A 27,844-nucleotide genomic window follows, 5' to 3' on the forward strand; every position below is an offset into this window, starting at 1 on the left:
TTTTGTGGGGAATTTCAATCTTTATTCACACAAATGTCAATACATTTTGCTCAGCAGGCAACAATAAATAGTTTTTATTACAGATTGTTGTTGGATTGTTTATTTATTTTCAAATTTTGCATTGGGATACAAACAGACAGGCAGACATTCTGTGAGGAGTTTAAAAACAAATACTGTTCCCCTGCTCAGTCTGGTATAATCCCAAATAAAGAAAGAAAAAAAAAATGCATGTACTAGTAAACAGTGTTGCACATGCACATTGCCAGAGAACTGATTACATCACAAAAACAGGTGAATTTAAAATTATTTTCATTTTTAGTCAGCTGTCATTTTATTAAACTGAACATGTCTGCACAACGCTGAGTGTTACGTTAAACTAGCAGCACCAAACAGAATTGCAAAAATAATGACTGTCTGCATACAAATTTGAAATTCTCATTCCATTTCACCTGCCACAGACTCACACCATTGGCTGAGCCAATATTAAGTCCCGCCCAGTTAGGCCACTCAAACATATTGCAATTCCACTTTGTGCCACCGGTGGAGCTGAAATAACACGTCACCTTTCAATTTTGGTAGTTGGTCACTCAGTTGGGTTTCTGTTTTCTGAGGATTTTCAAAAGGGAGTGAGTGAATGCTGGAAACAAACATGGTTTGGTCTTTAAGTCTTGATTTAGCCAAAAATTCCCAGGTATCACTCAAGCAGTTGCATCTACAAAACACCTTGAGATCTTGACCCCTGACATGTGAGGACATATTGCACAATATTACCGTTATTTTTATACACCACTGAAAATTAAACCTAAACTTTAGGATGTACGTCAAGTCACCTTAAGCAAAAGGCAACACGCTTCACCAGTCATTCAAAACTGTCTTAATAAAACCATGGTAATGCATCAAAATGTAAATCATTGGGTGCAAAATGTATAAATAAGCCTATAACACATTTTTTTTCATATGGTTCCCTTTCCTCATTCAATGAATGCTTGGTGGACTTAATATGACATCGTTAAAATAAAAAAAATAAAAAAGGCCATGAGAACGTATTAGCGCTATAGGTTACATTTAATTCCGAAGAATACTTATCAAATCCATCACTATTTGAAATCAGAGACCAGTACATGGCATAGAAACAGGACCCGTTGGTTAAAACAGAGAGCACTGTGATTATGAAAACAAACTTTACACTTTTTCCCAGTGCTTCTGTTATCAGAAAATAAAACACAAGTCTTCCAAAAGTAAACTAAAATACTGTCAGCAAGAGTGTCTAAAGTGGTCTGGGGGGAGATTGGGAGCTCCCAGGTCTTTTGTCTCTCTCGGATTTGTGTATTCATGTAAGACAGACAGAGCAGATCCAATCAGCAGTGATGAGCATCTTGTACAATGAGACTTCCATTTCAGTCTAATGCAGTCCTGTTAATAAGATCCATAGCGATCCTGAAATGGATGAGCAGAGTGAGTATAGCTGACGTGGAGGCACATCAATGCAATTGTTAAACTGGAATGAGACGGCGGCATGTCTTGTCAATTTTAATATCAAGAAGATTGGTGCATTCACCTGAATGGTGTTCATAACCCCATTAGCTAGCACTGCCATCTTCCCTGCAACAGTCTTCACACCTTGCTTGAACTGGGCAATGTCTGGACCAGAGGGAAGCACACTGTCGAATCCTGATGAGCCTTTAGAGACAACATGAGCGTAACACACAGAGTTACGTGTCAGAGAGAAAGTTTCTTCCTTTCATATAAATTGGGGTCCAATTTTCTGAAAGCATATTGCAAATCAAGATTTTTTTTTCCATTAAAAGATTTCAATTTTGAAAAATGGTATGATGTAAAAGAGATAAAGATTCTGCACAATTCCTATTTGTGACACTGATCAAGTTAACTTCAAAAAGGTCAGATTATTTAAGGTCCATTAACCCTTTAAGCTCAGATCGGCCTTGCCGATAATTATCAAAATATGAATAACTAGTCTTGACCAACACAGAATAGGTATCATTTTGAAGTTTAGAAGCTGTACTTTACAATGCATGCAGGCATTATGACCAAAACTGAACAAGTGCTTTGAAATTTGCAGACAAATCAGATATGTTCCGTTTTGATTATTTATTAATAATTTGCACTGTACATATTATTGTAATAAATTGCCACCTGTCATATGTTGTTGGAAAGCTCTCAAAGATTAGAATACAACCAGCCTATCTGTTGTACTCACAGACAAAATGAGTTATAGCCAAGTATGTGTCTTTGACATACATGTTACATGTAAACAGGTGTTGCTTATATGCTGCGTTTTCTATTATAACTTCACAAACTATAAACAGAACATAAAAGATCACATATCATTACTTGGCGCCTGTGATTATCTTTCAAACAAGCCCACACACAACGTAATTGGATGCATACATCATTAAATAATCTACACAATGTGCAAACAGCACATAATTTGCTATCTGGTTAAAAACACGAGCTTTCCTGGACTTCATCGGAAATGATGTAGTACGTTATCCAGCGTCATGGAACGCTAAACCAATCGTATTAGGATTCAGATCGCTGCAACCAGAGGTGGAAGTCATCCAAATATGGGCAGAGAGGACTGTTCACTCTAATTACATATGGCCACAAGGAGATAGCACCAAGTACATGACACAGACTCAATGATGGCTCAAATGACACAGAATGGAACTGAATGAGATCTCGTTACTCATGCCTGCATCCTTTGGAGAGAGCATACCTTAAGTCATTGTTGTATTTGCATGTGTAATTTGTTGTTATGTACAATTATTAGGTTTTATTTGTTTGGAGAGGCTTTGGACAGATGATAATTTATTTACTACAAAATATTGTTTTTAATTCTTTTGATTGCTTTGTCATATCAACACAAATTTTACTCAGTTACAGGTGACATGATTGGGAACAAAAGCAGTTTTTCGGAGCTACCTTATTTACACCCTGAGATATATAGTCAAATCAGAAAAATAAGAACCGTTTTATTTTTTGCTCAGGTTTTTGTTTTTTCAGCACTTCTTAGGCGGAGTAAAGACTCAGAATTGATCATAATCTATATCATAAATTTTTTATTAAATGTTTTCTTTAAAGTGATACCAAACAACTGACCCTCTTTGTTTTTTGTAGGGATTTAAGCCATTAATTTTGGGCATGCCACGGAAACAGGAGATTTTTAAAAACAACTTCAGAGATTAAAGGGTTAAAGCACAAAATATGCTCTTTAAGGCATTCTCAAATCATGCTGAAAAACATGGATCATTAGGTTTCACATAAACTTGTGGAGTCCATGGCAGCTTGAGTGAATGCTGTTTTCAAAAACTGCGAAAGGTAAGTTGACTGTAATATGTAACAAATTAATATTATTCAAATAAAGTACAGAAGTTGAAATATATTTGCAAAATTATTAGTTTCCATCATCTTTCCTGTCGACACGCCCCTTCCAACATCCAATCTGGGTAACTCGTGTATCATCTAGAATTCCGAGTTTCCCCACTTGTAAATATGACTTCGCTTGAACGTTCATGTGCTCGGAACTCGTAAGTACGATATTTCCGACTCCACTTGAAGGGCACATACATTTTTGCAAAATAACTTTCAATGGAGGGTTCAGACTTTTGGACCTCAAAGCATAAAGAAAGCGGCACATTTACCTGAGGAGCGGACACTGCCATCACCGAAGAGGTCAGCAGAGCTGATGGAGGTACTGCCAGACATTCCCTCAAGACGAGTCTTTGCCTCATACTGGAAGGAAAGAAATATATAACCATCTCAGATAAGACTGAGGACACCCAAGCTTCACCATATGTGTCCAGTTTGTCACAAACTGATGCCAATAGCACTAATCATGGTCACAGAACTGTCTAGATCTGTTCCATAACCTAGAGAGCTGACCTGGTGTCATTGGCAACATCCCATCTTAAACAGAACCTCACAAGTGACTGCTGTGAACCATTGGTCTTCATCATTTGATTCAACATGTCTAATATTAGCGACTCAAAATTCTAATAAGTACAAAGAATACTTGGCGAGAGCCCATTTTTAACTAGATGGAACCATTCTCAATCAATGGATTTGATTACTGTACAAAAATACATTTGTTTGTTATACATTCATATTACATACAAATCATATGATAATATGTTCATTTTCAACATTTCCCTCCACTCTTTGTGCCTCTCAAATATCTTGCATGAATATTTTCACTGATCTCATTGTAATGCATTCTGGGAGTTCCTTATCCACAAAGGATACATGCCTTCAATTCTTAAAAATGTTGCCCAGGTGGGCAGCTCACTTGGATTTGGAACAGAGCTAGCGTATGTGGTTGTAATGAAGGTTATATACGGTGGACTCATTGTACCTCTGGATTGCTCTCACGGCCGAAGAACATGTCAGAGGAGATTGCTTTAGCATTGGCAAACTTCTGTTGTGCTTCACTAGACTCCATGCCTGCCACAGACACCTCGGGCTTCCGCCGGCTGGGCAACCTAAGATATGTAATCATCACTCAGTCAGTCAGTCAGTCAGTCATAAAACACATCAAATCATTGACTACTTCAATAAAGACTTAGAATATTCACAACTCTGCATTCAGAGAAAGAAAATGCCAAACCTTTCTCCGATTGGCTGGATGCTTGAGATGGTGACCTCACTCTCTTTAGGCTCCTCCTTCTCCAGAGCCCAGGAGGAGAAAGATGATGCTCCATCGTTGTCCCACCGTGACCCAAAACTGTCTCCTGATGTGAAAGGGTTGTCCTTGTACCTGAAATGACAATGAATTATACAAATTACACACTATTCAAATATTGCATATTGATTTTCTTTTGCGCATTTGCCTGGTGTGGGCAATGCTGAATCATCCTGCATTGTCCCCTCTGGATCTCTCGCCAATCTCGCAGTTGCATCCGAGTTCAGTGAGGGGCGCTGTGGCATGTCGTCGAGGTGTTGGATGAGAGAAGATATGGTGACATCTTTGTATGCTTTCAAGAAAAGCCAAGTGTAGCAATACTTGCAATATTGATTCTTATTGAAATTTTACTCTGTTGGTATTCGGTTCTTGTTGGAGTCATGCATACCAGCAGATAAGTATCTGTTTTTATGGTGGAAAGGAAATGCGAAGCGGTACAAGAAACTCTGAAGCTCATCAGTATGTGCGTTAAAGGGGTCATGAAATGGAGAAATACATTTTTACTTGATATTTAAACATATAAACGTTAACTGTACTATAAAAACACTGTAAATTTCAGAACTCAAATCTTCCTCCTCAGTCTAAAAAGAGCATTTATATTTGCCACCCTGCTGACTTGTTTTGAAATCTTTCTGTTCGTGATGTCACTAAACATTGCTCATTTGTATTTACACATCCCACAACATGTGTCATCGCACCCTTGGCCCCACCCACTGGCACGTAGTTCAAGTCAAGAGAGCAGGCCTTGTACTTACGATACGAGTAATTTTCTATCACGATAATGATATATATCATGATATATTATTATTATTATAAACTTTGCTCAAGAAACTTAAGATCTCCTCAAAGCAATGCAACAAAGAAAATAAAACAATTAAAAAAATAAAAAAAATCCAACGAAAATAAAAATTTCTTGAAGAAAATAAATAACAAATAATTATGACTTCTTGCTAAATAAATATATAAATGATCGAATTAATGCAGTGTTCATCTTTTGGCTTTCATAATATTCTTTTGCGTGCTTCATTTTGAGGAGGTAAAACAGATTGCATGTATTATGAGTGATTATCGTTGTGAGAACCACAGATGTCGCACCTGTTTTAATAACAAGCTCCTCTTCATTTTCTTGTCCTGTTTGGGAGTTGCACCGTTTTGTGGAGATTTTGTTCCCCATTTGGGGATTTCTGGGTCCAAAATGATTGAGTAGCGCTAGTGATCCCGCTCTGAGATATGGAGCACAAATATCGGAAAGCCTGCTGGATTCGCACGCACTTTGGAGCTCCAGAGACAGCGCACACCACAGTCACATGAAACATTCGCGTGTCAGATGAGAAGAATATTTAGCACTTTTAAAGTGGCAAACATGTGATGAAGGTCATTAAATTTGCTTGGGCGGCTGCAGAAAAATGTTAAATGCCGGAAAACCCCATCCATGTTTCTTAATTCTCTCAGTCTCACGTGAAGCCCTGCCCACTGATAGATAAACCCACACTGCGCACATGGATATTTACATAATCGCAATATGCAAGATATAGCAAAATCTCTATCGGTTGACATTTTATATCATCGCCACGATGTACATCATCATATTGCCCAGCCCTACATAACACCAAAAGGGACCCATCTGGACCATTTTGTATATAAACATGAACCGCTTTTAAAAGACGATGTGTCAAGTTACAACTCTGAAAGTTAGAAGCAATTCTCTTTCATTCAGCTGCTGCCTCTTGTTGTTTTGAGTCATGGCACATTCTTTTGCCCATCTGCACTATTTTTAATTGTTGGTGTATGCAAACATAGATTAGATTAGACCATTTCGGTGTGTTTCTGGCAATTTGTGCCTCAGTAAGTGTGTGCGTCATTTCACTGTGCTTTGGACTGATTGCGCATTTTTTCAGGCTCATTTCAGCGTGAATTGCTTGTGAACCAGTCATAATACAATTCAAGCTTTGCAAAGGAACTATTATTGAAGGATTGGGCAGTTAAAAACACTTGGACCCGATCAAAAATCTAGTCATGACTGTTTGATTGTTTATGGTGCTGAGTGTTTACAGTTGTGCTTGAGATGAACAGTTTAATATATTCAGATGGAATGTGTTGGATGTGCGTTGTGTAAACCCTGAAATTTTGTTTTATAATGTTGAGGCTTATTCATTCTTTTCTGATTAAGTTTACTGAATTTGGGTGGCTGCATGATATTAGCCAATCATAACACTGGGCGTTTATATTGAAGTTTTAAGGAGGCGCTTAGGCCAAAAACGAGCGTTTCAGACAGAGGGCCAGAGGCAGGGTGGAAAATGATCACATATTACTAAATTGTGACTGTTTTGGTGCAAAAAAACCTAAAATTTTCATTGTACCACAGGGAAGATAATAAAATGAATAGCACTTCATGACCCTTTTATATATCTGAACACGGGAAAGAGTGCATTTTATAAAAAGCCAAATTTGACCACTTGTTATTCTGAATAATAACGTGTGAAATGATAAACATACGATAGCCCTTATGCAGACTCTCATGAGTTTTTATGTGCATTACCATAATGCCGTCAGTATTTGTTTCTATGTAAGCTCCAGGTGAGTACAAATGTTTTTGTTACTTTTAAATATTTTTTTATTTTTATTATTATTATTACCATTAATGCGTCGTAATTTTTTTTCCCCAATTTTTTTTTAACTTAGCTTATTTTGAAACTGTTCGTGGTAACATTTGTAGTAAAACAAAAAATACATTTCACGTATGTGTAATAATCGAATACTCATAATCGATTACTCGATTTTTGTGGGTTTAGAGTAATCGACTACAAAATTACTCGAAAATGCCCATCCCTAATTTCTGGGATGTTCTGAATAGTTGCTCAAAGGGGCAAGTAACAGTCAAAAGAGCCCACCCACAAGTCTCTATGACACTCCCTATACACAATCCAAATCCCTCCTTCAAAGTCTGTCGGGTTGTTTTGCCTGTTTTAATGTCCACCAGGGGGAAAAAATAGTTATTACTTAGGGTTAGGGGTTAGTTCAAATCCCTAACCACAAGTTTGAGCAAACACCACAAATAAACAAACACGCTGTCCAACACAAACATACTTTGGTGGTCCGGAGGCAAATCCAGGCTCATCAAACATGTCCAGCTTAGAGCGAGAGGACGATTTGACTCCCACCGGGGTCTCCTGCTCAATCACCTGCATCTCAGCCATCACAGAGTGAGACACGGCACTGCGGAAAATCAAGGACATTAGAAGGACAAAGTCAGATCTCATTAGTCTCATTAAGTTTACCTTCACAATTCCAAGGAAAATTTACATAACATATGTCAAATGAATGGCAAAATGACACACAATACTCCTACACAAACAATTACTCTGGGTAATGGCGTTTTGGGTTATTAATTTGCTGTGATAGTGATATCATGCTTGAAAGGAGTGATGTAATTATTATGACAGTGGTTTAATCAAGGCTGGCACTGTATCGTCACCTCCTGTTGCCGAATCCCATGCCCAACCTCTCCGCCTGTTCCTTCTTCTTCCCCTCCATGTTCTGCAGTTTCTTCTCCTCAATCTTCCTGTCAATCTCTAGCTCTTTGTAGGCCAGTCGCATAGAGGCCACTCTGCGAGACACAGGGGAATGCAATCAGATGAAATTGCTATAGCTGTAGTTCTGATTAGACTGTTAGAAGAGCTAGGCCTCCCCTCAAATACATACTCGACTATTCAATCATTCAAAGGGAGGGCTAAACCTCTAAAACGTAAAGTCAGTCCATCTGAGAGCCCTCTCAACAGTACTAATCAGACAGAGTCTGAAGACTCACGTGGATTCCTCGGCTTGTTTCTTGGCCTCAGCAACCTGTTCCTCTCTCAGTTTCTCAGCCACCTGTGCTTGTTTCTCCACCTCGGTGAAGCTCTTGCTGCTCACCTTCTGGGCTCCAAGACCCTTTTTAGCACCAAGCTAATAGTAAATAAAAAAACAAAAACAAAGAATAATCCTGTGTCAATACATTTTAAAGTGAGAAATTATTAAAGTATCTACAAATACTTTATATCATAATTAATTTTAAACTGTTCACTAGGGTTCCTGAAATACAGATGCAAATCAAAACCTCCATTATGATTTTTTTGTTTTTTGCAATATTGTATAAACTAGGGCTGTCAATAGAATAAAATCTTTAATCGAATTAATTATATGAGAAGCCAATTAATCACAATTAATTGCATATATTAATAAGACAATTCAATACATAAAACAAATGATAAATATATATTGTCATCATTAATTTTGTACAACGTTAGTATTTTACTTTTAATGTACATGTGTGCATGTATGTACATATATTTGCATGTTTTTAATTTCCATCTGCCCAGGGACTGCAGATGGAAATTAACTAGTAGCTAAATCTGGTGCAAAGCATCTCTTCTCTTGTGAGATTAATATTATTTGTGCATGGTCCCTGACAAATAAATGAATAAAATAAATAAATATGTATATGATTCAGTGTCAGTGATGGGGAAAGGAGCTCTTAATGCTATTTGCTGTAAAAACAAGCCTAGATGAAACTTAAGACACATTTTAACTACCAAAGAAGCACACCAAGTTTTAACGATCACCAAAATGCAGAATGATACATTTTTGAAGCGCTTTTCATGTGGAGATCAAAGCATACGAAATGCGACAAATGTGGTTGAATAATGATTATCAATTAATCAAGCGTATAACCATTACCTCTGTTAATCAACTAATGATTATGAATTATCCAAAGTATAACCATTACCTTCAAGTTTTTCCCATGCTACAATAAAAATGATTGTGAATCTGAATATGATATTTGTAAATATTTGCCGAGAAAGCCCCTCAAATAACAATAATTCAATATATGATTAAATAATTATAAATAGATATATTTAAATAATTATATATTATTAAAAAAAATAATAATTCAGATAATTAAAATGCAATACATTATTGTGGCAGACAAGTAAAGCATTGATAAGTTCACAGCAATCCATTTTTCAACTGAATTCATCAATCTGTCAGAGGTAGACTTATAAGGGTGTACACCTCAATGTAAACCTACGTCAGACAGCCGCTTTTGGAGCATCTCACTCCACTTGAGACGTTGCGCCATAAACATACAATTTTTAGGTAGCTGTGTGAAGTTACACATAGTTACCTTAACTTAGAAAAACACATCAGGAGATGCCTGCGTTCAGATTTGCGCTTCAACAAGCTGTCTTTGAGCGCAAGAACCGTGCCAATGAGTGTGGTTTGTTCTCTGTATAAGCTGCGTGTTGCCTAAACAGTTGGAGTTTCGCTTACTGCCCCCTGGAGAAAACAGGTGGTACTTCAAGCTTGAATTGCTTCATTGGTAGGAATATTCCATATTACGGTCCGGGGACATGAAAAATTGTGTAAATATATATATTTTTTATAAATATAATTAAATCGCACTGAATTAACACGCTAAATATACAACCCTAATATATATATATATATATATACACCATTCATAGCAACAGTAATGCTTATAGAAAATCTGGTAACATTTTACAATAAAGTTCCATTTGTTAACATTAGTTAATGCATATGAACGAACAATGAATGATATAATTTTTACAATTATAAACACTCCCACAACTGATTAATTTAAGCCTGCTTTATTTTAACAAGTCAATGGTGCGCGCCTGTCATGATAACATGCACCGCGAGCTGCAGTGTGCGCTCAATCTTCAAATGCTTCCATTAGCAATATGATTACTGAAAACATTTGTGCTGAAACTGATTTATCGACAGTTCACATGCTCAATCAATTAAATTATTCACAACAATTAACTTCATTGATGAATTACTGTATTTACACCCCTATCAGAAACACAAAGGACAGTTGGAAAGCTTAAAGCCCCGTGATACTGTGATAAAGAGGAAGGGGTGGGGTTAAAGCGGCACACACACACAAAATCAAGCGTCAGTCAAGCACAGAACAATGCTGCTATTTTCCCACTAATCATTCGGCAACAACCAATTTTGGAATCATTCAAATAACCTTTATGAGGCTGTGATATTTTACATAATTACTTGCACTGAATTAACACGTTAAATTGACAGCCCTAATATATATATATATATACACACACACACACACTGTTTTGGCAGCATGAGGGGGACCTATACAATATTAGGCATATGGTTTTAATGTTGTGGCTGATCAGTGGTATATATATATATTATATATACAATTGAAGTCAGAAGTTTACATACACCTTAGCCAAATACATTTAAACTCAAGTTTTTCACAATTCTATCTTAGGTCAGTTAGGATCACTACTTTATTTTAAGAATGTGAAATGTTGGGGGGGGGAGTCACGTGATGCCATGCGAGGATCGGTCGTGTGAACGTCGAGCTCTGCGCACTTTGCTAGTTTTAATACTTTTTATGGTATAAACCAGTGAGATTCGATATACTCTGTTCCATAACTGTTCTATGAGGACAATATGTCAAAGAATTCAAAATCCTCAGGCTGTGGAGACATTAAAAGACACTTGCGTGCTCAAGCTGACACAGCTGAGCAGGCTCCGGGCCCGGGAGTCGATTTGGTCGGAGAGATACGGGAAATGCGGCGAGAAATGCTGAATATGTTGGCAATACTGACGAAGGTCGTTGCTGACTTGGAGAATCTTGCTGTGATATGTCGATCGATCACTGCCATGGAGGCGAAGTTTACTTAAGTGGTCACGAGAGTGGGTGATGTCGAGAAACGGATTGATTATCTGGAGTCATCGGAGAGGGAATTATCTGCTAATCCGCTAGCATCCAAGGTGGATTTGGAGTGTGTCTGGGAGAATTTGGAGGACATGGAGAACCATAGCCGGTGGAATAATGTCCGAATTGTCGGAATTTCTGAGGCCGAAGAGGGTCAGTATATGGTGAAATTCCTGGATGAGCCCCGATCAATTCTGGCCAAATTTCTGAGATCATCCGATAAAGATCTTGTGTTACACGAGGCGAGGAGTAAAGGAAGGCTTTCTTGGAAGAACCACAGCATTTTCTTGTTCCCAGACTTTGCGAACTCGACAAGAGTGAAACGTGATCGATTCAAGGAATGCAACAAACTTGTACATCAACGGAAGGTCGCTTTTGCACTGATATTCCCGGCCAAATTGAGAATAGATGCTAAGGATGGCCGTAAAACATTCACATGCCCACAGCAAACGATGTCCTTCATAAAGTCAATGGAGTGAGTCAGTCATCTTGTGGTACTCATATTGCAGCCGAGTGGACCGGCTCACTGAACAGTCGCTTGACTGTTTGAAAATTCTACACACTCTTTTTGTGCTGTTCCGCCTAGCGGAAGTTTATTTTGTAGAATAACACACCTTCAGGACAGTTTTATGGATGAAGCTACACGCTCGTGTGTTAATTCTGCCTTTTGGCTGGAGTTTTTTTTAGATGATCTTTTGCTGTGTAATTCTGTCTCACAAAATTTGTATAGAAACACCGGACTTGAGCAATCCGACGGCAATGTTGTCGCGGGGGCTCTCGTAGGTGTACATGGACTGTTTGAGTTTGGAGGAACGGACGCCAGTTGGCGCTGTCATGCACGGGATTAATGCGCACGTTTTTCTTTTTTCTGTTTTTTTTTTTGTTCTAGAGGATGTTTGGGGTTTGATTGTTGCACTAATGTTGGAATATGGTCTTTATAATCTTGTTTTAGAAACACAATCTATTTTTTCTTAAATATCAAAATCTCAAATGTTAATGAGTGGATTGTCTCTCCACGTAGAATGTGAATGGGTTGGGGCACCCCATAAAAAGGAGGAAGGTTTTTTCTCTTCTTAAGCGCAAGAAATATGACAAAGTGTTTCTTCAAGAAACGCACTTTTCTCCGCAGGAAGCTGAAACATTTGTAAAGATATAGGGTGGGCATTATTTTTATAATACTTGCTCGAGTAAGAGCATGGGAGTCATTACACTGATAAGGAAACATTTACAATTCAAATGTCTCAAACAGAGTAAAGATAAATTAGGAAGAGTCATTATTGTTTTAGCTGAAATTCAGGGACAAAGTCTTATTTTGGCTAATATTTATGCACCTAATGTCGATGATCAGGGCTTTTTTTATAGATCTTGAAGGGATGTTGCAAGCCTTATGATATAATATTGGGAGGAGACTTTAATCTTTTGATGGACTCAGTCCTTGATCATAGTGAAGCAAAAGTGTGCAAGCCCACTAGAGCAGCAGTGACGCTTCACAGTATGTGTAAAAATCTTGGTCTTATAGATATTTGAAGACTTTTGAACCCATCTGGTAGGGACTATATATTTTTTTCATCAGTCCATAAGATTTAGTCTAGAATAGATTTTTTTTAATATATATCTAAGTCAACCATGACAAGCTCGAATCAGTCTGATTCTTAAAAAGGACAAAGATCCAAGCAAGTGTAAGAGTTACCATCCAATTTCCCTGATCCAGCTAGACGTTAAAATTTTGTCAAAAATTTTGGATAACTGATTAAGTTATGACATCTCTTATACATACAGATCAGGTGGGGTTTATTATAGCTCTTCTGATAACATTAGGCGTTTCATCAATATCATGTGGTCAGTGGCGAACGATCAGACTCCGGTCGATGCCATCTCACTTGATGCCAAAAAGGCGTTTGATATGGTAGAATGGGATTATCTTTAAGATTTTGGAAATGTACAGGTTCGGGAATACTTTTATTGGATGGATTAAGTTACTTTATAGACGTCCGGTAGCGGCAGTACAAACAAATGGATACATTTCAGATTATTTTACTCTGGATAGGGGCACCCGGCCGAGTTGCACTCTTTCCCCCTTATTGTTCTGTCTTGCCCTGGAACCATTAGCAGCCGCGATAAGAAAGGAGGATGATTTTCAAGGGGTGGTGGCAGGAGGGGTGGCGCATTAGCTTTTGCTTTACACGGATATTTTATTAGTATCCGACGCTACTAGATCTATGCCTTGCCTCCACAGAATTATGAATTCCTTTTCTAAGTTCTCAGGATACGGAGTTAACTGGTCTAAATCCGAAGCTTTGGCTCTTTCAGCATACTGCCCGGTAACAGCTTTTCAGCCGGGCGCCTTACAGTGGCCCAAACAGGGCATTAAGTATTTGGGTATTTTATTCCCAGCAAATTTGTCTGATTTAGTTAGAGTTCATTTTGACCCTTTAATAAAAAGGTTTGAGCGCGATGTGGGCAGGTGGGCTTCATTACATTTATCTATGATTGGGAAGGTTAATGTAATTAAAATGAATTGCATTCCAAAATTCAACTACCTGCTACAATCTCTCCCTATAGAGGTCCCCCTCTCTTATTTCAAGCAATCTGATCGCATAGCAATTTCATTTGGAATGGTCAACGTCCCAGTTTACATTTCAGTTGCATAGGCCAATTAATAAAGTTGGGCTAGTCCTACCCAAAATTTAGTTTTATTATTATACATTCAGTCTTAGACATTTGGCTCATTGGTCGCTTCCACCTGAGAGAGCCCCTCCCTGATTTTGTATTGAACAGGAAGTTCTTGCCCCTATTTTGCTATTGCAAAGCCTTTCTATCAAACTAACTGGAGAAGTTACACCCTGTTATCTCGCATTTGCACATGGTATGGACAACAGTGTCCAGAGTGTTTAATACGGACATTTATTTAAATGTTGCTTCGAGCATATGGCTGAACCCAAAAGTTATGTATTAATAAGTCCCCTTTCTGTTGGACAGAGTGGATTGTGAGGGAGGTCAACACACTTGGTGACCTAAATGAGACTGAAGTGTTGCGATCCTTTGAAAATAAAGTGCCAGATACTCTGGGAGAGGTGATTACTGCTATTGGAAAAGGTCATGAGGCATCAGTGTATTACTCCCTGCTAATTCAGTGTCTGGGGGATGGAGCTTTAACTTCTACCAAGAGATTATGGGAGAAAGATTTTAACTTTGTATTGGAGGAGGGAGCGTGGGCTAGGATTCTAAAAAACATCAGGTCTACATCTAGAGATGCAAGGGTGCATCTTATGCAATTTAAGATTTTACATCGATTCTAAATGGACCCCCTCTAGATTGTATAGGCTTGGTCTGAAAGACACACCCACCTGCGTTGATGCCAATCAGAAGATGGGGATAAAACCCATGCTTTTTGGTGGTGTGTTAAGATCCAAGAATTTTGGTTGAGGGTTCAGAGTTTCATGTGTGACGTATTGGGCACTCAAATTTCATATAGCCCCAGACTCCGTATTTTAGGTGATGGGGTGGTCATTAATATAGGGGATAATCACATAAAAAAATTTTGTCCTAGCCGGTGATATGATTGGCAGACAGGTCACCCTTAGGGGATGGAAGTCAGCTGGAACGCCATCATTTCAGGAGTGGTGCACAGAGATGGGCAGGTTGGCGGCAATTGAGGAGGTGTCGCATAGAAGGCTAGGCAACCGGGATTTGTTTGAAAAAAAGTGGGGCAGTTACTTGGAATTTTTGGAGAGCTCTCGGGGAGGGGCAGTGGAGAGGGACTTATAGTTTAAAATGTATTTATTACTATTATTTTATATATATGTATGTAAATTTGTTTTTTTTAATCTGCATGTGTACTCAGCCTTGGCCACAGGGATGTTTGTTGAGGGTTGGGGATTGGGGGGGGGGGGGAAATGGTTGAATCTGTACATGAATGTTTTGTGTTGTGTGTCATGATTGAGGAGCAACCACTAAAATGTTAATCTGGAAAAAAAAAAAAAAAGTGAAATGTCAGAATATTAGTAGAGAGAATTATCAGCTTTTATTTCTTTCATCACATTCCCAGTGGGTCAGAAGTTTACATACACTTTGTTAGTATTTGGTAGCATTTCCTTTAAATTGTTTAACTTGGGTCAAACGTTTTGGGTAGCCTTCCACAAGCTTCTCACAATAAGTTGCTGGAATTTTGGCCCATTCCTCCAGACAGAACTGGTGTAACTGAGTCAGGTTTGTAGGCCTCCTTGCTCGCACACACTTTTTCAGTTTTGGCCACAAATTTTCTATTGGACTGAGGTCAGGGCTTTGTGATGGTCACTCCAATTCCTTGACTTTGCTGTCCTTAAGCCATTTTGCCACAACTTTGGAGGAATGCTTGGGTTCATTGTCCATTTGGAAGACACATTTGCGACCGAGCTTTAACTTCCTGGCTCATGTCTTGAGATGTTGCTTCAACATATCCACATAATTTTCCTTCCTCATGATGCCATCTATTTTGTGAAGTGCACCAGTCCCTCCTGCAGCAAAGCACCCCCACAACATGATGCTGCCACCCCCATGCTTCATGGTAGGGATGGTATTCTTTGGCTTGCAAGCCTCACCTTTTTTCCTCTAAACATAACGATAATCATTATGGCCAAACACTTCAATTTTTGTTTTTTATCAGACCAAAGGACATTTCTCCAAAAAGTTAGATCTTTATCCCCATGTGGACTTGCAAACTGTAGTCTGGCTTTTTTATGGCAGTTTTGGGGCAGTGGCTTCTTCCTTGCTGAGCAGCCTTTCAGGTTATGGCGATACAGGACTTGTTTTACTGTGGACATACATACTGGTCTACCTGTTTCCTCCAGCATCTTCACAAGGTCCTTTGCTGTTGTTCTGGGATTGATTTGCACTTTTTGCACCAAACTACATTAATCTCTAGGAGACAGAATGCGTCTCCTTCCTGATCGGTATGATGGCTGCGTGGTCCCATGGTGTATATACTTGCATACTATTGTTTGTACAGATGAACATGGTACCATCAAGCGTTTTGAAATTGCTCCCAAGGATGAACCAGACTTGAGGAGGTCCACAATTTTATTTCTAAGGTGATTTCTTTCTATTTTCTCAAGATGTCAAGCAAAGAGACACTGAGTTTGAAGATAGGCCTTAAAATACATCCACAGGTACACCTTCAATTCAGTGCACCTCCTATCAGAAACTAATTGGCTAATTGTCTAAAGTCTTGACATCATTTTCTGGAATTTTCCAAGCTGCTTAAAGGCACAGTTAACTTCTAACTTGTAAACTTGTTATTTCTTGTAAACTTCTGACCCACTGGAACTGTGATATAGTCAATTAAAAGTGAAACAATCTGTCTGTAAACAATTGTTTGAAAAACTTGTGTCATGTACAAAGTAGATGTCCTAAACGAAACTAAGTGTATGTAAAATTCTGACTTCAACTGTCTATATACAGTTGTGCTCAAAAGTTTGCATACCCTGGCAGAAATTGTGAAATTTTGGCATTGATTTTGAAAATATGACTGATCATGCAAAAAAAAACTGTCTCTTATTTAAGGATAGTGATCATATGAAGCCATTTATCATCACATAGTTGTTTGGCTCCTTTTTAAATCATAATGGTAACAGAAATCACCCAAATGGCCCTGATCAAAACTTTACATACCCTTGAATGTTTGGCCTTGTTACAGACACACAAGGTGACACACACAGGTTTAAATGGCAATTAAAGGTTAATTTCCCACACCTGTGGCTTTTTAAATTGCAATTAGTGCGTGTATAAATAGTCAATGAGTTTGTTAGCGCTCACATGGATGCACATATATATATCTATCTAATATATATATATATATATATATATATATATATAAATAAAATTCTGATTTTCAGATTGCATTATTGTGTCAGAAGAGTAAATCATTGTTTAGATACTACAAAAAGTGGCTTTAGATGTAAATATATTGTTTTAACCAAATATCATTTAACATAAGACTATAATCCACAGCCATTGAGTTCATCTATCTGTTCTGTTCTCACAGGATACATTCTTGCATTCTATCAGCGCTATTTTTAAATCACTGTACATATGCATCAGATGGACGCTTTGAGCTTCTCACTGGTTTTCAGCCTCATAAACGCCACATTTTTAGGTCTATGCATCAAGTTAAAAGTAGCTGGAAACTTTTCAAATCTCTTCTTGAGATCCCTGCATTTTGTTGTGCTTCGTCCAGCTGTCAAGAACGCATCCTAGTGCGTTACCATCAGCTATCTTTTGCCGGCTGCGCTGCTTATAATGTTTGTTGAGGACCTCTGCAAAAACTCAAAGATACATGTTCATGTTCTTTAAATTGTTCCAATGGTAGGAAAATACATATTTATGCTGAATATTTGTACAGGTCGAGGGGCATGATTAATTGCATTATTTGTATGTAACTAATTACACTAAATTAACACATTAAAAGAACACCCTAGAACAAAATGTTTTCAAAATATAGCAACTATAAGCTCCAAGAATGAGCTGGAGTTATTACAACCTTATATTTACACTTTGTTTTTTTGTTTTTTGGACGAAAAAGCAAGATGCAGTTGCTAAGTGGTTTTCTGAAATGCCAATAGAGCAAATGGAATGAGAAAAATACTTCAGGAACCCATGCTACTCAAAATGTCACTGGCACACATTTGTGAGATTAGTCCAAGTATTATTCAAAGCTTTAATAATGCCATTGTGTACAAGTAATGCCAGAGTTTTAATGATTACATTGGATTCCTTCTTTGGCTGGATGCAGAGCCACACAGTTCTAGTTTCTGTATGGTGCCTGTCAACTATTCAGTTGTGTTAGCCTGACACCTTGTGGCAAAAGCTGAAAACTTCACAATCACAATACAAGAGAGTAAGTGGTAGAGCATTGATTGTTTACCTACCCCTTTTTTTGCAGCAGTTGGCTTCTTCTTTCCAATGATGGAGGGTTTTACTTCTGAAATCAGACAGCATAGAACAGTTAGTAAGAGATCAGCAAACCAGTAACCAACTCCTCCAAGCTCACATTAGCCTAGTGAATAAACATTCTTCAGACAGGGATCATTAGTGCATGACAAGGGAGGCAATGGCATACACCGCCCAGAGAAATATCATGCCAGCAAAGCTGAAGGGAAGAGGTCACACCTACACACAATCAATTAGATTATCAGAGCATGAAAGCCTTTAAAGTGTGTACTTGGAACAGTAGGAACAGGCCAGAGCTCTCTACAACTGCACATTCATGGAGTATTATTATTAGTGGACTGGACCTATGATCTCTAGACAAAGTCCAAACAGCCTGAAGTTGCCCCAAGTTTCTGAGACAAATGAAATTAGGTTTAAGATTTACTTACGCTGCATTCAGATCAATAATGAAAAGCCGTTCTAATCTCATTCCAGTGCACATCAATCCAGATTGTGTGTACATGACAATTACTTTGGGATAACATGGTCTGTGTTACCTGCACTTGCTCAGCTGATGTCCTTTCTTCAAATATTTGACTACACATTGTCTTATGTTAACGTGGACAGACAGATGAAGACTATAGCTCGACTATGCAAAAATCATCTGATTGTAACTGCACCTGTAAACGTACTGTTTAAATGTACAATGAAAAAAATATTATAAGTGGTTTAAGGAAAAATCTGATATTATTTTGTAAATAAACACCTTTATCTGCACTCTGTCAACTTATTTAATGCACGCATGTCTGCTTACGTTCTGACATAAAGACCTTAGAAAAACCTGATTATTTCAAAATCTTGTCAATGCAGTCTTTGCGTGTTTTTTTTTTTTTTATGTGCTGATTTTTTTTTAAGTTATTGGCCATTTGTTGCACGTTTCCTTCATACATGAGTCAAAACCGATGACATAGGTATTGCGATCATGTAGAAACACTACCTTAATAAGAGTTTCAATCAGATGACCAGGTTAGTTCAGCTTTATATAAATATACTGAAACTAGGGATTTCAGTTTAAGAATTTTTATAGTCTTCGTTTTTTAGACTGTCATTAAAATGAACCACTAATGTTAATACTGTAAAATGCATGTGGACGACTCCAAAAACTGTAAATATAGTAAATATAACTACAACCCTTTCAGCTAAAACTGAAGTACACATAGAAAAGTATATATCCTTTCTAAGATTTTCAGTCTGCTGTATTTTAATGCATTTGTTTTGGATCAGTTTAATCTTTGCTTAATTTATCATTCATTTATTACCATTCATAGCAACAGTAATGCTTATAGAAAATCTGGTAACATTTTACAATAAAGTTCCATTTGTTAACATTAGTTAATGCATATGAACGAACAATGAATTATATAATTTTTACAATTATAAACACTCCCACAACTGATTAATTTAAGCCTGATTTATTTTAACAAGTCAATGGTGCGCACCTGTCATGATAACATGCACCGCGAGCTGCAGTGTGCGCTCAATCTTCAAATGCTTCCATTAGCAATATGATTACTGAAAACATTTGTGCTGAAACTGATTTATCGACAGTTCACGTGCTCAATCAATTAAATTATTCACAACAATTAACTTCATTGATGAATTACTGTATTTACACCCCTATCAGAAACACAGTTGGAAAGCTTAAAGGGTGATATTGTGATAAAGCGGAAGGGGTGGGGTTAAAGTGGCACACACACAGAAAATCAAGCGTCAGTCAAGCGCAGAACCATGCTGCTACTTTCCCACTAATCATTTGGAAAAAAGCAATTTCGAAATCATTCAAATCACCTTTATGAGGCTGTGACTCGTCTGACGTCAATCTCATTGAGTCCTCTACATTAACAGAACAGACATAACCGTTACTGAGGGCACAAGCCTCTTTAGCTGAATGGGTTAATATTAATTTGGGGAAAATGTTAGAAAACTACTTTGCCAGATTTAATGGACTGATATTAGCATAGAAAGCTTGGAAATGTTTTGTAAATATTTATAAAAAATAAGCATTGTAAAAGTCAACATAAAATCGATATCGACCATATTTACTTACTAATGCCTGTTAGTGGTCTTACTGTAAACGATTCACATTATTCAAATTTATTTATTTTCCTCCCCAATTTGGAATGCCCAATTCCCAATGTGCTCGAAGTCCTCATGGTGGCGTAGTGACTCGCCTCAATCCGGGTGGCGGAGGATGAATCTCAGTTGCCTCCGCGTCTGAGAACGTCAATCCGCGCATCTTATCACGTGGCTTGTTGAGCGCGTGACTGCGGAGACCTAGCGTGTGTGGAGGCTCACGCTATTTTTCAAGGAATCCATGCACAATTCACCACGTGCCCCACTGAGAGCGAGAACCACATTATAGCAACCACGAGGTGGTTAACCCAACATGACTTTACCCACCCTAGCAACCGGGCCAATTGGTTGCTTAGGAAGCCTGACTGGAGTCACTCAGCACACCCTGGATTCGAGCTTGCAAATCTAGGGGTGGTAGTCAGCATCTTTACTTGCTGAGCTACCCAGGCCCCCAATTCACATTATTTTAAATAAAACATCTTTGCAATCTTTAATAACAATGCAACTTTCTCTTCCATTTAAATTACTTTTCCGCTAATGTAACTTAGGCTGTGTAGGATAATGAATAATGTTAAACAATATCTAGAAAGCACGTTGTGACATTCCTTCTGATATAGAATGCTCACTTTTCACATCAATTCCCTATGATAAAAAAATCAAGTTTTCTCATTGAAAATCTCAACTCACTTGGAAATATAGCATATTACAAAAGCAAGGTGGGTTGCGAACTGAATTTCACATTGACTAATATTATACATTTTCAAAAAAGCATGCAATGTCACAATTATTATAGTACTTGCAAACATTTTTTTGTTTTGAGCAATTCCTTGCTTTTGGCATATAAAAGGTTGATATATGCATGATAAATACTTGTAGAAATATCAGTAAGGTTTCCAAGCAGGTCCTGGAGCTTGACTTGGTTATGGGATTCATTAATGTTGGTGATATGATCCCATAAAAACACCATGTTAAAATAAATCTCCGGGGAGCATTTCAGCAGGAATGGGGTGGTGAATGGAGAACACAATCATGAGGATGTTCTGATGATAATTTGAACATAATATACATTCTGCCTAGGCATATGCACACATACAATCAGGCAAATACTCACCTATTGTGGCTTTAGGACTTGTGCTCAGTCCTTCAATACTCGGACCTTCTTCAGGCTCTGTATCACATGGACAAGGTCACTTAAAATCAAACTTACTGACAAGCCAAGAATCTGTATGACTGATTGTGAAACACAATGACAATGTGGCTGTTTAAATGTGCACGTGTTATTATGTTTAAGGAGGAAGTGTTCTCACGGGGGCTAGTAGTCTCTGAAATCTTAATACAACTCTGCTCCAGTTGAGGGGTTAAAGTTATGGCTCCATTTTGATCTGCTGGTGTTGGTGATGCCATGTCCCAGCTGTTAGCAGGCTGCAGGTAAAACAACACCATAACTGTCAAATTTAACACAAAGACATGATAACAGCATATGCGCATGAGCGTAATTTATTTATTTTTCTCCCCAATTTGGAATGCCCAATTCCCAATGTGCTCCAAGTCCTCGTGGTGGCGTAGTGACTCGCCTCAATCCGGGTGGCGGAGGACGAATCTCAGTTGCCTCCGCGTCCGAGACCGTCACTCCACGCATCTCACCACGTGGCTTGTTGAGCGCGTTACCACGGAGACGTAACGCGTGTGAAGGCCCACGCCATTCTCCGCAGCACCCACGCACAACTCATCACGTGCCCCACTGATAGCGAGAACCACACATTATAGTGACCATGAGGAGGTTACCCATGAGACTCTACCCTCTTAATAACCGGGCCAATTTGGCTGCTTAGGAGACCTGGCTGGAGTCACTCAGCTCGCCCTGGAATCTAACTCGCGACTCCAGGGGTGATAGTCAGCATCAATACTCGCTGAGCTACCCAGGCCTTATCTTATAGGGGCCATATTCTGCACTTTTTTTGCCCTGAAGTTCACTTATAATGGTAATCAAGTTCTAAATCTGTAACATGTGCCATTTCTTAAGGCTTCCCAAAACTTGTGACTTTTTGAAATAGCTTATCCAGTGTAGGGATGTGCCAGAGTGGTAACCTAATCGACTAGTCAGTTAGTTGTTGGACAATTAGTGGGGTCGACGCTTAACATTATTATTTTTAGTGGTGGTGGTTTAAATGGGAGACACATTTCTTAAATTAACTGAGAGACACAACTTCTTGGAGAGTGTTTTTGTGTGATGATAGCTTGCTGTGCTTAACAGTAAATAACCCTCTTCAAGAAGTTTTGTCTCTTTAATGCTTTAGGTTTCGATCACTGTCGGAAGTTAAATCCTCGCTGTCAATAATATTCCTGTAATTGTGAGGTGCTGTGGAGAGTTTCAAATCTTTTGCCAATTCTGTCTGACACTGCTTAAATAAATAGTTGGTCCCAATTTATATTAGATGTCTTTAACTACTATGTACTAATATTAAAATACATACAATACAATGTTTTTATTGTGTAACTACATGTTGTTCTGCAAAATTCTCACAAAATTCTAATTTTCTGCTACTGAGGTTGAGGTACGGGCAGGTTTAGGGGTAAGGGTTGGGTTAACAGTGCAACTACAGATGTAATTGCATGCAGGTACTTTAAATGCGTTTACAATGCAACAACATGTCTGTACATAATAAGCACATTGTATCAAACACTTAAGAACATAGTAGTTAAAGATACTTAATAAACATTAGGTCCAATAGTTGCAGTAAAAAAAAAGTTTCAACTCATGAACTAAATTTGTACCCGCAATATTATCTTGCAGTTCTGCACTTTTGCCTGGGCAGTGAGGACAACACCTGAAGCTCTGCATTCTGCATTCAAGATGCGCATAAGCGGTTTTATGCCGCTCTGTGTTGCAGCATTCCTTACTTTGATAGTTTTGTGCAATACAATGTTATAATTATTTAGCCTATTTATTTGTTGAATATCTGTTTGTTAAAGTGCTGCACTTTGCATCTGTATATCCATTTAAAAGGCGTCTGATTGTGGTCAAGTGAACATAACGGAGCCTAATTATACATTATTATCCTAAACACTGACTAGTCAATTATGAAAATTGGTAGTTTTGCACATCCCTTTTCCAGTCCTTCATAATTACAGGATAGGAATATAAATTAAAAAAAATTTAAAAAATCAATAAAAAAATTTAGAGACTACACACACAAAGTGCAATTTCTAGGTAGAAACAATTTATATCCACAATTCTATTAAACTTCACGACTTTTCCAGGCCAGAAAAAATAAAAAATAAAAAAAAATTTAAAATTTCCTGATATTTTCAAGATTCCATGACCATTGGAACCATGTTTCTTTCCTTATACTATGTGTCTTTCAAATATCAAAAGTTGATATTTACAAGAGTAGCACAGTCAACACGCACAACTCTCTGTGTCATACCTGTGTGTGCTCATCAAAGAAATCAGTGTCTTTCTTCTCTGAAGGTGAAGGCTGAGCACAGCCGGAGCTTTCAATCCACAGCTGAACGTTGAAAAGACAAGACAAAGTCTTAAATCAAATCAATGTCCTGAACGCAGCACTCAACACGTTAGATGTCTGGTAATATTACATAACCTTTGACTGTGAGAAGGCAAAACCAAATTACCACTGCTGTAACATGGAGTTTGTTCAGTGACTCTCAAGTTCAAAGTTTAGCCATTATCACAAACAACATGGCCACATATTGAAACCAAACATAATCAACTGATAGCAAAACGAGTTCAGGAACTAATACAAAATCCTATTTAAATCTAATTGAATAATAGATTCAAAAGAAGACCTTTACATCATGTTATTAGCTTGATAGTACCAATACATGCAGGGCATAGTTCACTTTCTAGGGAGTGACAATGCTTGAACAGCATGGGGTTTGTATACTCACCTCAGTGCCATACTTGGAGAGTGCAGCGTTGGCAAGCTGTCGAATTTTCTCTCTGTACATCTGAGCTGCACGACTGTTGTACTTCGCATTGGTGTCGTTGGTGGTACAGCCATGCTGACGAAAAAAAGCCATCTGTGCACAGAAAGCAAACATGGGAGTAAGGAGAATGATGTAACATCACGTACAGAGTCAACGTCAGTCGCTAAAGGGGGCTGAATTTTAAAGCTGACAGTTCACCCAAAAATGAAAATTCTCTCATCATTTACCCACCCTCATGCCATCCCAGATGTGTATGACTTTCTTTGTTTTGCTGAAAACAAACAAATATTTTTAAAATAATATCTCAGCTCTGTAGGTTCATACAATACAAGTGAATGGTGGACAGAACTTTGAAGCACCAAAAAGCACACAAAGGCAGCATAAATGGGATCCATAAGACTCCAGTGTTTTAAACTATATCTTCAGAATCCATATGATAGATGTGGGTCAATAATTAAGTCCTTTTTTTTCCCCTATAAATCCCAATTATAAACTTTAAAATTCTTCTTTTGTTTTTGGCGATTCACATTCTTTGTACATATTGCCACCTACTGGGCAGGGAGGAGAATTTATAGTATAGAAGAACTTAAACATTGATCTGTTTCTCACCCACACCTATCATATCTCTTCTGAAGATATGGATTTAACCACTGGAGTCTTATGGATTACTTTTATGCTGCCTTTATGTGCTTTTTGAAGTTTCAAAGTTCTGCCCACTATTCACTTGCATTGTATGAACCTACACAGCTGAGATATTCTTCTAAAAATCTTTGTTTAGGATTTGGGTGGGATGGCATGAGGGTGAGTAAATGAGAGAATTTTCATTTTTAGGTGAGCTATCCCTTTAAATGCAGAACTTAAGTAATTGAATGCATGCTTTTATGGAGTAGTTTAAAAAGGAAGAACTGACCGCGTTGGCATTGCCTCCAACCTGCATACATCTCAGCTGAAACCAGCTCCAGTTGGAATCCAGCTCCGTGGATCTGAAAAGATTGCCAACAAAGTCACTTAACATTGAAACGCTCACAGTCTGCCTAAACTACTATTGAAATAGTACTGGATTACTTCATTAGTGAATATTAAAGAACTGTAAACAAACACACCCTCAATAGACAATTGTCAAATCATTCAAGCATTTATATACGAGTCGAAAGATTAAGGTGAAGTGTCTTTTATTTGAATTCTACAATTACCCTTCATGTCCCAGCTTAACATGCAGAGAGGACCATATGAAAGCAATTTGTGGGTTAATTCCCCAAAAAGTGTAAAACTGTGAGGTGCAAAACATTGCTCTGTTTGCTTGAGCATCCCAACCAGTCTGAGACAGTCACATTGGCTCAACCATTTGGGTGTGTATGTGTCATTACAAACAGTGATTATTCATGCAGTTCTGTTTGGTGATGCTAATGGCGCAGAAATTTTAAGCTTAAAGATTTTACACCAGAACATCAAACAAAGTGATGAAGTCATTCTGATGAGTGACAAAACTTCAAAAAAATGTCAAAGTTCTATTGTCTACATTCTGCAATGCATGACAAATAATAAAAAATAAAAAAAAATACCTTGACAGACGTTCACATGACATCACAATATAATAAAACAGGTAACAATACAGAGCCAGACATACCTGATAAAACTTAGGTGCACTCCCAAGGAGCGATGAATTCCAGAACAGTCAATGCACAAAAACACGCCATAGGAAATACTAGCCCAACTCGGATTCTTAGCAGCACAGTCAAAGCAGGCCTAGAAATAAAATATAAACGTGCAAAATGATTTAGAAAAAAGAAAAAAAAGTAACACTTCATGGTTCCCAAACCTTATAGACGGGATGAGGTTTATATATATATATATATATATATATATATATATATATATATATATATATTTATTTATTTATTTTTTTTTTCAGCTTAATTCCAAATTCAGCACTCAAATTTCTTGATAAGTCCAGGTTTTCCGTGACTTTAAGGAACCTGCTATAAAATTGCTTAAATGCCTTTAATGGGGGTTTTGAAACCATCTGGTTCTCCAACATGTTCTGGCCCTATCCCGGGTTAAGAGTCAGTTTATATACTTTTAACATGCTGACCACAGGTCAGTAGTTTATGACTATTTAAATAAGAATATATGGGAAAATAAACTAAATCAAAGTTTTAGGACATTTCGTGCTATTTGATATTGTAATGTAACAAATTATGCCACCAAGTTACAAAACTTCTTTTTCCCACAAATGGGTGTGTTTGATCTATATTTGAGACTGTCTAGGTAATAAGTATTGATGGACAGTCTGTATCTCCAGTACATTATTACAGGGCGTCATTTTCACCACCACTGCGTCATTCTCAGCTAACAAACAAGCCGACAAAACTGTAATCAAGTGATTTCGTTCAAGACAGCTAGTTTTGTTTTAGCAGCTCTTGAGTGCGTTATTATTCTTGTTTCATAGATTGGTACTGGACTGTTTTTCAGGTGTGATTTTGGTAGTAAATCTGGTACTATGTTGACGAGACAGGCCGCATCAGCACCGGTTTCAGGAAAGACAATTGACACGTAATCCCACACAAAACACACACACTGATGTCTCTGAATAGGCTAAAATGATGATTTATATGAAGACAGAACGGTTTCAGTAAGATATCTCGCATTACCTTGTTTGTGGGGATGGAGCGCAGTCGTTTAAAAATGGTGAGAATTTCTGTCTTGTTCGGTTCCGACGCCATCTCGACAACACTGATCAGAGTGAACACAGAAACCACAGCAGATTAATGAAGAGACACCGGAAGACGTGTTTTACAAATTAAAGGTCTCTAGACGTTAAACAGTTTAAACGCAAAAGGCAAATTAAATAGTCAATAAATAAATTAATTAAACAAATAAAAAAGTTAATTTAGAAGTGAAAAAACACGAAGCTAAGTTGGTCTATCTATGTCTGTTACATGCTAATTACATGCTAATCGATTCATTTCCATCATTTCCATTACTGGAAAAATATATCCCGTCCTTCAGTTTGTCATTAGAGAACTGTTAGCTTGCGTACTGGTTGAAAAACTCTAAAGCATAAATGTATGTATTTTATAAAATATGGGGTTTATTCTTTGAATTTATAAATAATCAAGACTTAGAATCAAGACAGTCAGAATATATAGACAAAATAGCCCTTTATTTATTTTGTTGTCATATTCTCTGCACATATTAAAGAGTATAATGGAATATGTTGTTGGTTTTGATGTGCTGTTTATGTGTTTTTTTTTTTTTTTTTTTTTTTTTTTAAATAATATTTGTGGTTATATCATTAAATTAGATTAGATTTTCATTTTATTTTATCTTTCTATCTTTCCATTTTGGCAATAACCAAAGTGGAGTATTTATTTATTTATTTAGCTATGTGCGTAAAAATAATAATA

At 37.7% G+C, this 27,844-nt stretch overlaps 1 protein-coding gene across 2 annotated transcripts; it reads right to left on the reverse strand.

The window, feature by feature from the left end:
- LOC127455755 (ADP-ribosylation factor GTPase-activating protein 2-like) lies at positions 1-27,212 on the reverse strand. Of its 2 annotated transcripts, XM_051723862.1 has the most exons (17): positions 27,089-27,212; positions 26,065-26,183; positions 25,348-25,420; positions 24,399-24,530; positions 23,918-23,998; positions 21,797-21,911; positions 21,601-21,657; positions 20,205-20,249; positions 18,356-18,408; positions 8,508-8,644; positions 8,175-8,306; positions 7,787-7,915; positions 4,625-4,774; positions 4,373-4,499; positions 3,663-3,753; positions 1,559-1,680; positions 1-1,437 (listed from the first exon to the last, which is right to left on the reverse strand). In XM_051723862.1, exons 1-17 carry the CDS (start codon positions 27,158-27,160, stop codon positions 1,417-1,419), a joined length of 1,656 nt encoding a protein of 551 aa, XP_051579822.1. In that variant the 5' UTR covers positions 27,161-27,212; the 3' UTR covers positions 1-1,416. The 2 variants fall into 2 exon arrangements, with proteins under 2 accessions (XP_051579822.1, XP_051579823.1); XM_051723863.1 differs by lacking the exon at positions 20,205-20,249.
- Positions 27,213-27,844: the final 632 nt, after the last annotated feature.

This window comes from Myxocyprinus asiaticus, chromosome 18 (genome assembly GCF_019703515.2).
Source record: "Myxocyprinus asiaticus isolate MX2 ecotype Aquarium Trade chromosome 18, UBuf_Myxa_2, whole genome shotgun sequence".
In the NCBI taxonomy this organism is placed as follows: domain Eukaryota; kingdom Metazoa; phylum Chordata; class Actinopteri; order Cypriniformes; family Catostomidae; genus Myxocyprinus; species Myxocyprinus asiaticus.

Bases quoted from the DNA above. Each gene is read 5' to 3' on its own strand.
- LOC127455755 (XM_051723862.1), bottom strand. From the start codon at position 27,160: ATGGCGTCGGAACCGAACAAGACAGAAATTCTCACCATTTTTAAACGA. The intron at 25,421-26,064 runs GTATGTCTGGCT...CAATCTTTTCAG, and splicing joins GTGCACCTAAGTTTTATCAG to ATCCACGGAGCTGGATTCCA. The intron at 7,916-8,174 runs GTGACGATACAG...GATTTTCCGCAG, and splicing joins ATGGGATTCGGCAACAGGAG to TGCCGTGTCTCACTCTGTGA.